General features: G+C 45.0%; 1 protein-coding gene across 1 annotated transcript in view; it reads left to right on the top strand.

Annotated features, from left to right (window-relative positions):
• The window catches only part of daam2 (dishevelled associated activator of morphogenesis 2), a 348,363-nt gene that overhangs the window by 224,275 nt on the left and 107,494 nt on the right, over nucleotides 1-16,594 (top strand). Inside the window, exons 10-14 of the mRNA XM_078542715.1 lie at nucleotides 1,871-1,988; nucleotides 5,472-5,610; nucleotides 7,266-7,324; nucleotides 9,231-9,421; nucleotides 14,422-14,724. Of these exons, the coding sequence (XP_078398841.1) occupies nucleotides 1,871-1,988; nucleotides 5,472-5,610; nucleotides 7,266-7,324; nucleotides 9,231-9,421; nucleotides 14,422-14,724 (810 nt within the window). The remainder of the gene's footprint in view (nucleotides 1-1,870; nucleotides 1,989-5,471; nucleotides 5,611-7,265; nucleotides 7,325-9,230; nucleotides 9,422-14,421; nucleotides 14,725-16,594) is intronic.

Below are 16,594 nucleotides of genomic sequence, written 5' to 3'. Positions count from 1 at the left end.
TTGTCCTAACTTCTCCAGCCTGTGAAGAGGCGCTTGAAATTGAAACAGCAAAAGGAACTCTTAAAAAGTGGTATCCAGTAAAGGAGATGGTCCATTTGATCAGAGCTGAAAAACTACAGAGATCTCCCTTGAGGGAAATGTGAGGGGCAGCAGAAAACAGGACCGAGCTTGGCATAGTTGGATGACGGGTGTCACAGAGTGGTTGCAGACGAGCTACAGTGGATGCATGAGGATGGTGCAAAACAGATGAGCGTGACAAACTATGACAGCAGATCTCCTGGCAGGAGCAGCTACACGCAGGACAGGATACAACTGACTCGATGACTTGGTCACTTTCCAGGAGAGTTAACCGTCAGCAAGGTTGGAGTGGGACTCGAGTCAAATATCGGTTCCCTTCCCTGAGGAGTGTTATAACTTCAATGCTCTTTACCTAATTGGGTTGATCAGGGCAGCCACGTATTCTGCCCCATCTGTCGTGTGAAGTCATTCTCCAGACAACCCTGTGAGGAGGTGCAATACTTGGTTACTTCAGCTTTAGGAGTGAACGGAAACCAATTGCATTTGTTCAGAGTTGCTCTGGAAGACCTGTTACATATTTTTCTTCAATTAGAGCATTCTGTATCAAAAATAAAAAATAGGGAGCTAGGTGGGACAGTTCACATCACTAAAACCAAACACTCTTTACAGTTACTAATGATCACCCGAACCCCTCAATTAATTTTCTTGAGTCCTCCCCTGAAGGCATTGTCTCATTGCTAAGGTAACGTTCTGTGGGTGCCATCATTGCCCATCCTTTGGCACCTCACACATGTGACAATTGTTCATGAATTTGAGGGTTGCCAGTGAGTCTCAGTTAGGAGGCTAAAATAAAAGCAAGATACTGTGAATGCAGGAGATCTGAAATAAAAACAGAAAGTATCTCTGGAGAGAGAAACAGAGTTTCGAGCCCAATATAACTCTTCTTTGGAACTGAGTTGAGTTCTGAAGAAGCACATTGGACTCAAAACGTAACTCTATTTTTCTCTCTCCACAGATGTTGCCAGACCTGCTGAATTTTTCCTGCACTTTCTGTTTTTATTTCAGTCAGCAGGCTGTTTGACTGCTTGGGGCATTCCCATGCACCCAGATGTTGTCCTCACTCATCATGTACACTTCTGGAAAATGTTACCGAATTACACCCATGAATGAGGATCCTGTTCAATTCTCCTCTCCCTGATTCCTGGCTGCAGATCCAATTGCAGCATCGTGACTGTGATTGGTAAGGTCAGCACAGACCTGGGATGGCACCTGGGTCATATCTTATCTGTGTGGTTATTACCAAATGGTTGGGGATGCAGTGTTCCTTTTTTCTACATTGGCTCCAGGTTCTGCAATGCCTCTATCTTAAAATTTTCAACCTTGTTTTCAAATCCTTCCTTGGCTTCATTCCTCCCTGCCCTATCTGTAATCTCCTCCAATCCCACAACCCCTTGGGATATCTGCTCTCCTCCAATTCTGGCCTCTTGACCAACCCGTTTTAATCGCTCCACCATTGGCGATTGTGCCTTCAGCTACCTGGGCCCTTAGCTCTAGCATTCCTTCCCTAAGCTTCTCCATTCGCTACCTCTCTCTCCTCCTTTAAGATGAGCCTCAAAACCTACCTCTTTGGCCAAACCCTTGGTTACCTGTCTAATATCTAATGTGACTCAGCATCAGATTTTGTTTGACAACATTCCTGTATAACACCTTGTTGGGACATCTTATGATGTTAAAGGCACTATGTAAATGCAAGTTAATGTTGTTAAGATGCTGGTTGTCTTCTTATAGCTGCTATGAGATGTGATGATAATCCATGTACACTGTAATGTGACTTAATCCCTCTACTTTCCAGGTGCATATTGACACCAGGAGCACAAGCCAGATGTTTGACTTGATTCGGAAGAAACTGAGTCACACAGAAGCCTACCCACATTTAGTGTCTGTCCTCCAGCACTGTCTCCAAATGCCCTGTGAGTAGATTTCTCATTCTTCCATTGTAATGACATGCGATGGGCTTGAGTTGACTCAAACCAGGCCATGGTTCCTTAAGCATCAAGCAATCTCCAATTCCTCACCCCATTGCCCACTCTCCATGTCTGAACAGCAATTCAACTGGCTTTTCCGCTGCAGGACCAACATGGTTTGAATCTTAATTTTGTTTCCTTTATACTATTATGGGATGTGGGTCTCACTGGCAAAGCCAGCATTTGTTGCCCATCCATAATTACCCTTGAACTGAGTGGCTTGCTAGGCCATTTCAGAGGGCAGTCATGAGTCAACTACATTGCTGTTGGTCTGGAGTCACATGTAGGCAAGGTAAGGATGGCAGATTTCCTTCCATAAAGGACATCAGTGAACCAGATGGGTTTTTGCAAGAATTGATTATAGTTATAGCTTTATATTCCAGATGTATTAATTTGAATTTAAATTCCACTAGCCGCCATGATGGGATTTGAACCCATGTCCTCAGAGCACTAGCGTGGGTATCTGGATTACTAGTCCAGTGACATAACCACTACACCAACTTCTCCATTTACATAATGACCCCTTTAATGGAAAGAACTGTTCCAGTGCGCTTAACGAATAGACAGAAGAAAATCAGATGCCAACTCAGGAAGGAAAGATGATTAGGGAGGATGGCCTGAGGGTGTTGAGAAGGTTTAAAGAGAGGTGTCGATATTCAGCTGAATATCTGAATATTAAGATGAATTCCATCAATGGAGAGGCCGCTGGGAGCTCTGTCACCAATGGAGTGGGGGATGAGCAGTTGGAAAGCTGAGGTCAGAGGCACAAAGCATTGAGGAGATGATGTTGGAGGAGATTGCGGAGATTGGGTGGAGTAAAGCCAAGGAGGGATTTACAGACAGATGTTGAAGCACTTAATGCTAACTTGCATGATATTAGTTAACTCAGGAAAGGAAATAATTTGAACGTGGGACCTTGCGCGATGATATGGTTCAGCTATTCATTCAGTAGGGGGACCACTTGGTAAAGTCCAAGTGGTTTCCATTGGTTCTTCTGTCCCATAGAATTACATAGTATTTACAGCACAGAAACAAACCATTCACCCATTTGGTCTATACCAGTATTTATGCTCCACATGTGTCTTCTTCCATCATCTAACCCTATCAACAGGTCCTTTCTCCCTCATGGAAGATGTAGTTAGCTGGCTTCCCTTTAAATGTGCCAATCTTATTTAGCACAATTGTTCAAGGGGTACCATTGCATAGGAGTCATGTTACTGGATTAGTAATTTGAGACTAGGGCTAATAATTCAGCGCCACAAGTTCAAACCCCACCACAGCAGCTGGGGAATTTAAATTCAATTAATTCATTACTAGTATTAGTAATGGAGTGCATGAAGCTTTTTGAACCATTGTTGTACCAAACCCATATTCTTGACTAATGTCCTTCAAGGAAGAAAATCTGCTTTCCTTACTCGTTCTGCCCATATGACTTCAGACATGTAACAATGTGGTTGACTCCTAACTGACCTCTGATTTAGCCTAGCAAGCCAGGTGGTTGTATTTGAGAAGGCAGTTCACCTACAACCTCCTGAGGGCAATTTGAGATGGGTAATAAATGCTGGCCTTATCAATAACATCCGTATCCTATGCCTGAATAAAAAGAAATGTGTTAGCGAGTTCCACATTTTAACCAACCTCTGGATAAAAAAGTTTCTCTTGTATTCCCTATTGGATTTATTAATGACCATATTATATTTATGGCTTCTAGCCTGGTCTCCCCATAAGTGGAAACATCACTTACACTGTGTGAAAAACTACCTTATAAGTCAGGACAGATAGGCAAAGAAAGAGACACAGACAACCACGGCTACAAAGAGATGGAGGACAGAGGATCAGACAGAAGGAAAGGCAGACAGTCATGCATAGCGCAGAAGTACGATAGCCACCTCTACACCAGTGGACGTCTGATGAGTGGTTTGTCAATCCAGCTTGCACCTCTCCATTCCTGGCGGTGATGCCTCTTGCTAAATTTCAGTTACACAGATGCCAGGATTCACCCCCCCCTCCCCGAGTGCCTCACTCGAATCTTCACATGTAAACATAGACAGGGTATGACAGCTGGCTGTTTGACCATGCCTGGCTATCTGACCTTGAACTATAGGCACAGCTGGAAAGTTCATCTCAGTGGATTTAACCCCAAGAATCAACAGGAAGCTGGCTTCCAAAGTGACTACACCAGGGTAAATAGAAGAGGTGATTCTGTAAGCTCCACAACACCAACAGGGAGATGCTGAGGGGGGTCAGTGGGGGACTTGGTGAAGAATCCAAGTTACAGCCACATCGCCTATTGCCAATATTCCGAGTTCAGGGGGAATTGGAGTAAATAAAGAAGAATCATTTTAACTGTTACCATCAGGCCCTGAGGCACCTGATGTTAGAATGACCATGGGTTATTGACCCCCTCACCTCCGCTGGTGTTCGTTTCACATCCTCACACAGACCACATTCAGTAAGTCCTCCCAGGTTACCCGTCTCTATTTTCTGTGAAGTATTTTCAGGTTCCCATTTCCGTTAGATTGCTGAATGAATGATTGCACAGTGCTAGTCAAGTTCTGTTCGATGAAATTCCCTAGGGTGCACTTGCCAATTGCAATAAGCATAAAATGCATTCAACAGATGTATGTTTAGCAGAAAAGTGCCCTCACCCTAAAGGCCAGCGCAGGCTTCACTTTCTCCATCCAAGGGTATCAAATGCCGCTGTGTTATCCTCAGGTTACGAATCTTTTGCCATCCCCCACCCTCTCCGTTATTGCTTGCGGTCATGCCTGCCAATTTGCAGAACACGTAAAGCATGAGGGTGCTGGCTGGGGGCTGGACAGGGATCCACCGATTATGCACAGGATAGACTAAAGAATTATTGGTTTCAGAAGGCCAGAGAACTGACAGGATGTTTCCATGGAACAGTGGAACAGAAATCAACTATTCAGCCATTCCAGCCTGTTTTGCCATTCATGCTGACCTTTATCTTATCTCCATTTACCTGCCTTGGTTCCGTATCCCCTAACACCCTTGCCTAACAAAATTCTTTCAATATCTGTTCTGAAATTGTCAAATGACTTCCCCTGCCGCCACTTACCCCCACCGCCACCCACCCCCTGCCAGCCCACCCTCAATAGCGTTTTGGGAGATTAATCCAGAATTCCACAAATCCTGGCATGAGGAAATGCTCCCTAACATCCCCCCCAACACCACCCCCCCCACCCCCCCACCCCGGAATGGCCCTGCTCTAATTTTAAGGTTACTCCCCCTTGTTCTGAACTCCCTCACCAGTGACTTACTTGGTAGTACCAGCACTCAATGTGAAACTGAGTTGCTCAGCAAAGCATTTGTATTAACCCTTCCTTATGATGTTGCTGTGTCTTAGCACTTGAAGAATATTCATCGGTAAACATTTCTAACCCTTCTTGATTCTGAAATGCCCTTCAGGGAAGAGGAACGGAACCAACAGCCAGCACTGGCAGCTCCTCGACAGGATACTACAGCAAATAGTGCTGCAGGACGAGAAGGGGGAAGATCCCGACGTCGCACCATTGGAGAACTTCAACGTGAAGAACATCATTCGGATGTGAGCATTGCATGAGACTCATTCACACTGAGGAGCGGGTGTGTAGCTGTGGTTGCATGAGACCTCCTATATGTACGTGGTACCAATTAAAAAGACAACATTACCTATGGCGAGCAAACCAGGAATATCCCAGGACCCCTGTGCTCGCTGACATACAGTGGCTTCTGGTTCCAAAAATGTCTCAAATTCAAAAATCTCATCCTTGTGTTCAATTCCCACCATGGCCTCACCTTTCCCAATCTCTGGCACCTCTCCTGGAATTCCACCACTCCTCCGTGAACTCGGTGTTCCTTCAATTCTGCCCTCTTGCACATCCACGATTTCCATCTCTCCACCACTTTCAGTCATTCTTTCAGCTGCCTAGGCCCGAAACCCTGGAATCCCCTTCCTAAACCTCTTTGCCCCTTCAGCATCTTTCTCCTCCTTGAGGGTACTCTTTAAAACGTAATTCTTCAACAATGCTTTTGGGCACCTCTCCCGCCCCCCCCGGTATCTCCCTTGTGGCTTGGTGTCAAACTTTACGGAAATGGTTTCATCTTGATCGATGCCCACAACTCCCTCTAGGTGGATCAGGGGGAGAACAAGGCGGAGTTTGTCAGTGATGGCCTCCATGGCTAATAAACCTGCTAACATGGCACAGCCTAGGTTGGCAGCTGGCATGGCCTCATACGCCTGGCCCGCTCCCCATCCCCCTCCTCCTCTCCCTCTAATTGGCCCACGCCTACGGTGCCATAGTCAGCAAGAGCCAGCGCCTTAAGGAGAGAAGGCAGAAAGATCGAGGGAAAGAATGCAAAGTGGAAGTTTCACCAGCTGGAAAATCAGCTAACTTCCAAAAAAAAAATCCTCTTAACCCTCTCCCCTTTCAGGGACATACAAACAAGGAATGTATTCTCCCCATATTGAGTGCCATTCAAGTGGGAGTGTTGAAGATTTGACAATACATAGCCTCCATTCTAAGTGAGGTTGCACACTTCACCCACAACTTGGCATTATAGTCCTGATAGCCAGTTGGTGGAAGAAGGAAAGAGAGCCAGACCTGGAATAGATTCATTCACAGAGTGAAACATTACAGGTAGATACCTCCTCACATAACCCCCACACCCTGCACCCGTAAGTGTCTCTTTATATGTGCTCAACTGCATGCAATCAATGCCCTCCACCTGAATATACTTAAACTCAATTGATACAATTAATACCTGGTGCAGATGGAACTTGCCCATCCAAACTGATGTTCAGCCCAAATAAAAACAAAAAGCTAAAAGCTACTGCAGATGCTGGAAATCCAAAACAAAAACAGAATTACCTGGAAAAACTCAGCAGGCCTGGCAGCATCGGTGGAGAAGAAATCAGTTAACGTTTCGAGTCTTCATGACCCTTCGGCAGAACTGCCAGTTCTGCCGAAGGGTCATGAAGACTCGAAACGTTAACTGATTTCTTCTCCACCGATGCTGCCAGGCCTGCTGAGTTTTTCCAGGTAATTCTGTTTTTGTTTTTGATGTTCAGACCACTTATTTTCATTCCCCTCTCCTTGTACTCTTCCTTCCTGCTAACCAAACAGTTTGGTTACATGCGGTTTTTTACTATAGTGGATGATAGCACTCTTGAGTGATGTACTAAACAACCCAATGAATGTGAAAATCTTTTAATGTCTTCAGGCTGGTGAATGAGAACGAAGTGAAACAATGGAAGGATCAAGCAGAAAAGTTCAGGAAAGGTATGTTTGCAACAGAGACAGAAACTTCATACAGATATTGTTGACAATGTTGTTCCATGTCACAGCCCTGAAGGCCCCAGGATGATCATGCTGCGATGATTCGAGTTAGATTAACTCAGCCAGGGCCTGTTTAAGAGCTTCTTCCTGATTGTTTCCTACTCACCTTGCATGCTGGTCTCCTTAGTGGATAGAGTGATGCCAGTTGAATAAGCAGCAGGCAGCAGAGCCACATTCCCAACTTGGTTATGGCTGGTTCAATTCCTGCTACCCCGATTTTAAGGTCTTTAAATTCTGGCTTCCTCAAACCGCCTCTAAGACTCTCTGGGCTGAGCTAAGTGAGCAGTGGCCTTGCACAGATGAGGCCTATGCTCTATTTTCACTGGCTTCATCTGGTGTTAATGGGACAGTAACAGCCTCAAAGTGGGCTGGTACCCTTGCTGTCCTATTCAACACTTTGGATGTGGTCTACCTCTATTTTGTAAGGGGCCTACCTTTGGGTGACTATAGCTCCACTTTTGAAGCACCTTGAGATGGTGTACTACATTAAAGGTACTATCCAACAACTAGGTAAATATCTCAAAGCATCTAAAAGAGCATAAGCAGACAAAATTTGATAAGATCGATATAATTTGTTATTGTGAAAGGGATAACATTCACGATAATGAATATCACATCATTTTGGTGAACCGTATTAGTTCTGCAAAATATGACAAGGCCCTGGTTCACAATCATGTATGTCTGGAGAGTATTGCTTTTGTGCAGACAGCAGTGGAAAGCTGGATGAAGTTGGCTGCGAAGGTGGCTACATGTAAAATTTTTCCTTAGTTCTGTTGAAGAGTCATACAGACTCGAAACGTTAACTGTGTTCCTCTCTGCAGATGCTGCCAGACCTGCCGAGTTTTTCCAGGTATTTTTATTTTTGTTTTTGTTGTGGCTACATGTGCTGTACAATGTGGGACTACTCAAAAGAAACAGCTAGATCTCTAGAATGATACAGCACAGGAGGAGGCCATTCAGCCTAACATGCCTGTGTCAGCTCTTTAAAAGAGTGAGTCATTTAGTCCCACTCCTTTTACCATAGTCCTGCAATTTTTTTTTCCTTTGCAGGTATTTATCAAATTCAGTTATTACTGAATTTGCTTCACCTCCCTTACAGACAGTGCATTCCAGATCACAACAACTCACTGAAAAAATCTTCCCCTCAACACTCCTCTGGCTCCTTTGTTAATCAACTTAAACCTGCATCCTCTAGTCACTGATCCTCTTATCAGTGGACACAGAGCGGATGTAATGGGAAGTCAGTAGGGTTGGTCTTGGAAGATTGGGATCAAATGGAGCAAAGGATCGATTTCATTTGAACTTGCCTCACAGACTTGTATGATAGTTGTCATTACAGTCATTATGCAAAGCTAAAACAAAGCCTAATGCATTTGACATGGGGATAGTTTGCAAAGTGAAACAATTTTTAGTTGTGGAGTGAAAATTTATGTGCGCCATCAAACAGAGGGTTCTCAATGACACCAGACACATCATGGTTCATAGAAATAGAAGAAAAATCAAGAGCAATTTTTTAAGCCTCTGTGATTTTTTTTTCCTTGGGGTGCTGGTCTTGGAGATTAATCTTTAATTCCTGGAGACTCCAGGACAGCCTGGCAACTATATGTTCACCCCAATTCATTTCGAAGGAATGATAATTGGATGGTCTATAAATGGTGGGTGATTCACCCCATTGGGTGAAAATCTATTCCGATATGTAGGAGATTCCTGTTTCTTCATGTCCTACATTTTTGCTAGCGCTCTCATATCCCCTGTCTGAATTTATACAAGTACTGGGCTTGTATAAGTCCTCCACCTGTATTTTGAACTGCCTCGCCCACAAACATATGATTGTTTTTGTTACGGACAGAACACGTGGAATTATTCGCGAGACTCGAAAAGAAAGAAAGGGAGTGCGAGACCAAAACCCAGGAGAAGGATGACATGATGAAAACGCTCAATAAGATGAAGGACAAGCTCCAGAAGGAGTCGGCTGAGTTGCGCCAAACGAGAGATCAAATGATAGAACTCTCTACTCGTCTGAATGAGCTGGCAAACTCGGTAAGACCCTCTCCCCTGCCATGATCAGCTCAGGCAACTTCGAGATGACAAAGGCACCTTGTTTAAAGGGGAAATGTGTTTCTCTGAGCTACAAAGGGAGTTATTACAAATTGTTGCCAAGACAGATTTCAGGTGACCTAGTTTTAAATTGCCATTCTTCATGAAACAAAGACTTGCACACATATTTGCATGACCACAGGACGTCCGAAAGCACTTTATGCCCAATAAAGTATTTGTGAGGTGTACTCACTGTTCCTAAAGTAGGTAACATGGCAGCTCTCACAAACCATACTGGCCAGGTCATCCATTTTAAGTGTTGGTTGAGGAATTAATGTTTCCCAGGATACCAGTAGAACTCCACTGCTCTTCTTTGAATAGTACAATGGGATCTTTCATATCCACTTGAAAGAGCAGACTTGGTTTAAAATCTCACCCGATAGACAACAGCCCCAACAGTTGCGGCACACCCTCGTACTGCAATGAGATTTCAGCCAAGATGGGATTTAAACCCACAGCCTTCTGACTCAGAGGTCTGAGCCCCGGTCAAACATCCATTTTAAAACTGTTGTCCATTTGACTTACTTCGGTAAAGTGAGCATTGTGCTCGTGTTGCCATAGCTCAGTTGGTAGTGCTGGTTGTGAGTTCAGGCCGTACTCTAGGACTGAACAGATAATATGCCCTGATTCTCCAGTCCAGGACTGAGGGAGTACTGCACTGTCAGAGGTGCTGTCCCATCGGCAGAGCGTTAAGTGCTTTTAACCTGTGGTTCAAGTGGATGTTAAAGAACCCAAGATACTATCCAAAGCAGAGAACTGTGTTTTCCTGGTGTCATTGTCAGCAGTACCCCATTGACCAGTACCACTTAAATCAAAGATAAACCAGTCATTCATTTTATTCATGTCCTGAGAAAAAAATGACTGCATTTGTTATCAATGCCATGTTTGCGCAATTCTAGTGTTTTATTCTGGGCGGGGTTTAGGAGCATTGGGCAGGGTTATGGTCCGGAAACCAGGAAGCATGGGTTTCTTTGTCCGTCTTTGAGTTTTAACTCCTGCCAGTGAGAAACTTCTTGTATAAAATTAAGAAAGGAAAATAATAAATTAGGCATTTAATGTAATATTAACTGTTATAGGAATGATCTATAGTAAAGTAACTACATGCGACCCTCACACAGTCCATTGTTTTAGCTTCAATGTATAATGCTAAATAAATTTATATTTTATGTTTGTAGATTTTTAGAATCATGCTTCACAAAATAGCCCAGAAAATTGTAAAAGAGATTGACCCTGATTGCTATAAATCAGACCTGTGAACCCCCTCCCCTGTGAGCTCCCCATCACCGACTCAGCCTCAATCTGCTACCTGACTGCGCTCTTCCCCACAGCCGCACCACATAATCTCACTGCTCCTCAGCTGCAGCCTTTGCCGAAACCTTCCCTGCCCGTCACATAGTCCAGTCCTCTGGGGGGAGTTTTCCTAGGCAAGGGGAGGCGATTTTGTGTCCAAACTGATGTGGGCTCTGGATCCCTGTTACATTGTCCCGCTGGCCCAACAGGCGTGAACGTCACTGGATTGGATTTCTGGGTGTGTGCAGACCGGTGCACGTGCGCAGTCGGGTATCGGCAGCCATCTTGCATCGGCAGGAGCCACGGTGAGAAAAAATGGCTGCCCTATAACATATAAAAATGGCTGCCCTACAACCATAACAACAGACACTGCACTTCATATTCATTTACTTATGCAAAGCGCATTGGAATGTTTTGACACAATACGACAAACATAATTTATACAACAGACCTCTATTCCGTCAATTCTTTTATAGTCAGTGCCAGGTTTGCCTCATTTTGAAAAAAGAATATATAGATTTTCAGATGCCCTGTGATCCCTGACAGGAAACAGAGCGGTTTTTGTGTTTACAAAGTCGATGAGGAATTTGATTAGTCTGACAAAACGTAATGCTAAAGAAGAGGGAATTTCCCATCAGGACCTCTTTCAGAAATGAAGTGGTCAGAAAGAATTACCATTAATAAAAATACCAACAAGAAGTAGCTGAGGCGAATAGCACAGGCATGTTTGAGGGGGAACTAGATAAGCACATGAGGGATAAAGGTATATGCTAATAGGGTTAGATGAAGTTGGGCTTGAACCAATTGGGTTGAATGGCCTATGTCTGTGCTGGAAATTTCATGTATTTCCTGGCAATCAAATTCTTTTTTCCTTTGGCTGCTCTTAAAGAAAGAAAGTTTGAAGTATTGGGATCAGCTTGGTGGCTTTTTGTCACTAAATCCAACTTTGACAGGGTGGAGGGGGAGGGGGGATGTTGTGCAAAATGGGTTGTGTCAGGTCAACTGCTCATCGTCCCGTCCCGTCCAATTTTCAGTTGATTGATCCGCCATCACACTTCTCCACCTGGCCGAAGTTGAATTTTAACCCCCACCCCTCCCCAACCCTTGCACCCCCACCCCGAGTCCAAATAGGGAATGGTTCAGCCTCAGGCACGCTGCTTTGAACTGATATCCCAACTTATGGTCCTTAAAGGAGCAAGTGCTGCACTGGGTTAGCTTTATTGTGCCCTTTTATTGTTATTTTTCAAAGCGAAAGGCATGTAAATACCAACTGGTGCATTAAGCCTGGCCAACACTCATGATGGCTGCACCATGGTGGTTAGACATTCCTTACACTATGCACCGCCCCCCCCTCCTCCCCGCCCCCACCCCTGCCAACTTGCCATGGGTCCTTTCAAATCCAGCCCAGGCTCTGCTTACAAGGATTTGATATGAGATCCCTTTGGGTGCTCTGAGACCAACTGCTTCTGGCAAATTTTTGGTCTCCATATTTAAGGAAGGATACACTTGCATTGAAGGCAGTACAGTGGAGGTTCACTAGATTCGTCCCTGGGGCGAGAGGGTTGCCCTGTGGTGTAAGACTGAGTAAAGTGGGTCTATACTCTCTGGAGTTTAGAAAATGAGAGGTGATTTCATTGAAGCATACAAGATTCTGAAGGGGCTTGGCAGGGTAGTCACTGAGGGATTGTTTGCCCTGGCTGGGGAATCTCGAACAGACTGGGGATAAGGGGCCAATCATTTCGGACTGAGATGAAGAGAAATTCCTTCACTCAAAGGTTATGAATCTTTAGAATGCTCTACCCCAGAGGGTTGTGGATGCTCCATCTTTGAACATATTTAAGGTTGAGATAGACAGATTTTTGGTCTCTCAGGGAATCAAGGGATATGGGGAATAGGCAAGGAAGTGGAATTTGAAACTGAAGATCAGCCATGATCATATTGAATAGTAGAGCAGGCTCGAGGGGCCATATGGTCTACTGCTGCTCCTATTTTTTGTGTTCTTATGTTCTTAACTGTGGTAATCTCACCCAAATAGGACTAACAGATTATCGGTTCCGAGGTCACGGGTGGTATGATGGAGCAGAAAGGAGATGTTCTCCATACCGTTGCTGGGGATGAAATGATAGTGCGCTCCGTTCCTCCATGCAATGCAACACAGAGTCATTTTATTGTAGAATAGTTAGTTCGACAGAATTTAACATTGGACCTTGTCATTTGACAGGGGCTAATATAGGCATTTACCAAAACTGAATATTAAAGAAGAATATTGTTGCTGTTATATATTATATTTAAGGAATTATCTCTAAAGGGCATTTGCTGCTTCGTAAATGTTTTACCTCCCCCATTTTGTAAATCAGAAAAGTGTCCATCAACAGTTCTCTCTCTCTTTAACACACTGCTGAGGGGAGGAAACAGTTCCTTGGCTTCACTGCTAATACAGAGATTCACCAATCCCAACTCCACCAGCACTAATGCAGTGGAGCAGAATTCCACCCCCACCCCAATGCTCTCCTCCCCTCCCCCTTCCACCTCACCCAGGGCTGGAGACCCCGCCTCAAATTCTGGCAGTCAGATCACTTGCAAATCTGAGGAGAGGCCCTCGGGATTCAGGGGGAATGCACCAGCCATGGCTGCCCTAGTTTGATTTGATCCACCCTTCTAAGACCCAAAGGGAATTGGACAAGCACCCAGAGAGAGAGAAATATGAGGGCTAGGGGAAAGGACAGGAGAGTGGGAGTAACTGCTCTGCTTGCAGAGAGACCGGACAAGCTGGAGGATTCTGTGTTGTAAACGTTCTGTGATTCTATAAATGGCCTGAGATAAAATTTTTGTTTCAACTCTTCAGCTCCCCTTGCAGCTACTCCCACTGTTAAGAGAAGGTGTTAAGAGAATGCAGGAGGGCTATTTACTCATCTTATTCACTCTAGTGAAGGGCTGTGGCCTTCAAAGGGCTTAAGGGCCTGATGCCAGGTCTTGACCTGAGGCTGTTCAAAGATAAAAAGGAAGGGAATTTCTCAGGGAAACCTGGGAATTTACCCCCAACATGCCACCGTGATGTGGGGAAGCAAGCGGAAAATCTGCCCCTGGGACCACATCCATTGGACTGCTATTTAAAGATCCAGTCCACACAACCCAGAACCCTGGCCAAGCTGAGATCTGCCCATATTCCAGCACCCGCCAGGCCTAGATGCAACCCTTTGGCCCAAGGAATCTCAGGGCCCTGGAATCAAGGTGATTTGCCCCTTGGCATTATTGAATCCAGCAGCTGTAACCAAGGGCACAACAATAGCCCCTTCCATGGGTCGACAATACCATAAAGTTACTGTAGCTTGGCTGACTTCACTGCTTGGAATGCTGGTGTCAGAGGACAAACCATGTGTGAATCATCTGGGACTGTGGGATGTGAGAAAATACTCTTTAACCATGTTATTGTGGAATTGCCAATCCATTATTTTTCCTTCCCATAAAGCAAAGCAGGTCCAGAGGTGCTGAATGGACTCATCCGATTCCTTAAAAAAAAAGGTTTACTGAACAGTACCCCGAATGACAGTACCTCCTTAACAGATATGTTGTTAGCCTATTTTTTTAAAGAAAATCTTGCTGATACTATTTGATCTTTGCTCACAGTTTTCATTCTCCTTTTTCTGTTTCAGAGTGCAGGAGGCTTTTCCTTTCCCCTTCCCCCTCCCCCGCCCGGGGGTCCCCTTCCTCTACCTCCTCCTCTGATGCTGGGTGAGCTGCCTCCACCACCCCCACCCCTCCCGTACGAATTCCTACCTCCTCCTCCCCCACCCCCTCCTCCGGGCGGCCCGCCCCCGCCGCCTGGAGCCCCTCCCTTCTTCAACTGCGCCATGCCACCACCCCCTTGCCCCCTCACAGTGGGAAGCATGAGGAAGAAAGCCATTCCGCAGCCATCGCACCCGCTGAAGTCCTTCAATTGGCACAAGTTGGCAGAGGTAAGGAAGAACTTGTATTTGCCTCAGCAATGAGTAGAAATGGAAGAATAGCATTTTAAATCGCGTCTTTCACACTTTCAGGACATCCCAAAGTGCTTCACAGCCAATGAAGCACTTTTGAGTTGCAGTTACTGTTGTAATACAGGATAGTGCAGCAATCGATTTGTGCACGGCAAGATTCCACAAATAGGAAGGTGATAATGACCAGATAATTTCTTTTGGTTTTTTTTTAATCCTTTCGTAGGATGTGCGTGTCACTGGCAAGGCAAACATTTGTTTCCCATCCCTAACTGCCCTTGAACTGAGTGGCTTACTAGGCCATTTTGGAAGGCAGTTACGAGTCAACCACATTGCTGTGGCCTGGAGCCACATGTTGACCAGACCAGATAAGGACAGCAGATTTCCTTCCCCAAAGGGGCATCAGTGAACAAGATGGGTTTTTACCACAATCAATGATAATTTAATTGGACACCATTACTGAGACTAGCTTTATAATTACAGATTTATTGTTTGAATTCAAATCCTGCCTGCTGCTATGATGGAATTTGAACCCACGTTCCCAGAGTATTAGCCTGGGCTTCTGGACTATTAGTCCAGTGACATTACCACTATGCCACCACCATCTCCCCATAGTGATGTTGGTTGTAGGATAAATATTGGCCAGGGCATCGGGGCGAACAACCCTGCTCCTCTGCACCAATGCTGTGGGATCTTTTACATCCATTATAGAGGGTGGTCTCAGTTTAACTTCCCAGGTGAAAGATGGTGCCTCCGACAGTGCAGCACTCCCTCAGTACTCCACCAGACTGTCAGCCTGGATTTTGTGCTCAAGGTTCTGAAGTAGGACTTGAACCTCCAGCCATCTGACTGAGAGGTCTCCAGAGGGCAGAAAAATTTAGTGTGTTCAGCCTGCTTACTTGTGGGCCATGATTCGGGCTGATGTTTCTACTGGTCCAATCCCCACCGCAGATAGGCTGGCATCAAATTAGTTGCGGCACTGGGTAGCCAAGGATTGTACCTTAAGCCTTACTACTATGAGGTTTTATAATAATATTGTTGATCTGAGGTAGCTTATCTGTGATGGGCAACTTGCAATTGGTCTCAATGTCCCTCAGTTAGGAAATGAGGAACCTGTTCCTCATCATTATCCCGTGACCCTGGCTAAACACCAACAGCACCCCTGTCTACAGCACCTCTTGCATCTAGAAAGACATCTCAATAGCATTCACTGCAAATCCAAAAGACCCAAGACCCTTCTGCCTCTGAAGTGAAATGCGCTCCCTATCCTTGTAGGGCCTTAAAAGCTTCCAGACAACAGTGGCCCGTCTCAGCAAATAATTTGCTCTTGGCCCTTTTGTGATTTTGTGCTAAGTACAAATGAAGGAGAGCATAAAAGGCCATGTTCGCATATCCGTAGGTTGCTAGGACAGGGGTGTTTAATATTGCCTCTGACAAAGACATGCTTGGCATCAAGCGATATTCTCTTAGTTGGGTCTGGCCGGATTCCCAGCCATTTTTCTCCAGCTTTTCCCTCCCAAAACAAATGCAACTCACACGAGGAAGGAACGTCGAGGTTAAATGGTAGCCTGGAGACCAGAGGAATGCTTTAGAATTCCTAAGTGAGAATAGAATGAAACCTGATGTAGTTCTGCAATGTCTTGTACTCCTTTGTTGTTGTGAGTGTGCGGTTTTATGGCGTGCTTGGCAGTCGACATGGAATGTGGAGTAATTGTCTTCGTAAACAGGACCCTTCCATTAATCAGTATTCTGCCATCATTTGTTTTCATTGGCTGGAGTAAAGAGAATTATTTTGGAACAGTAGTTTCTGGGTGTTGTCCATATGTGGAATAAATGGGAGCTTGCACCATTT

The sequence above is a fragment of the Cetorhinus maximus genome, chromosome 5 (genome assembly GCF_964194155.1).
Source record: "Cetorhinus maximus chromosome 5, sCetMax3.hap1.1, whole genome shotgun sequence".
NCBI classification, from domain to species: Eukaryota; Metazoa; Chordata; class Chondrichthyes; order Lamniformes; family Cetorhinidae; genus Cetorhinus; species Cetorhinus maximus.
This window is presented reverse-complemented; position numbering and strand designations above follow the sequence as displayed.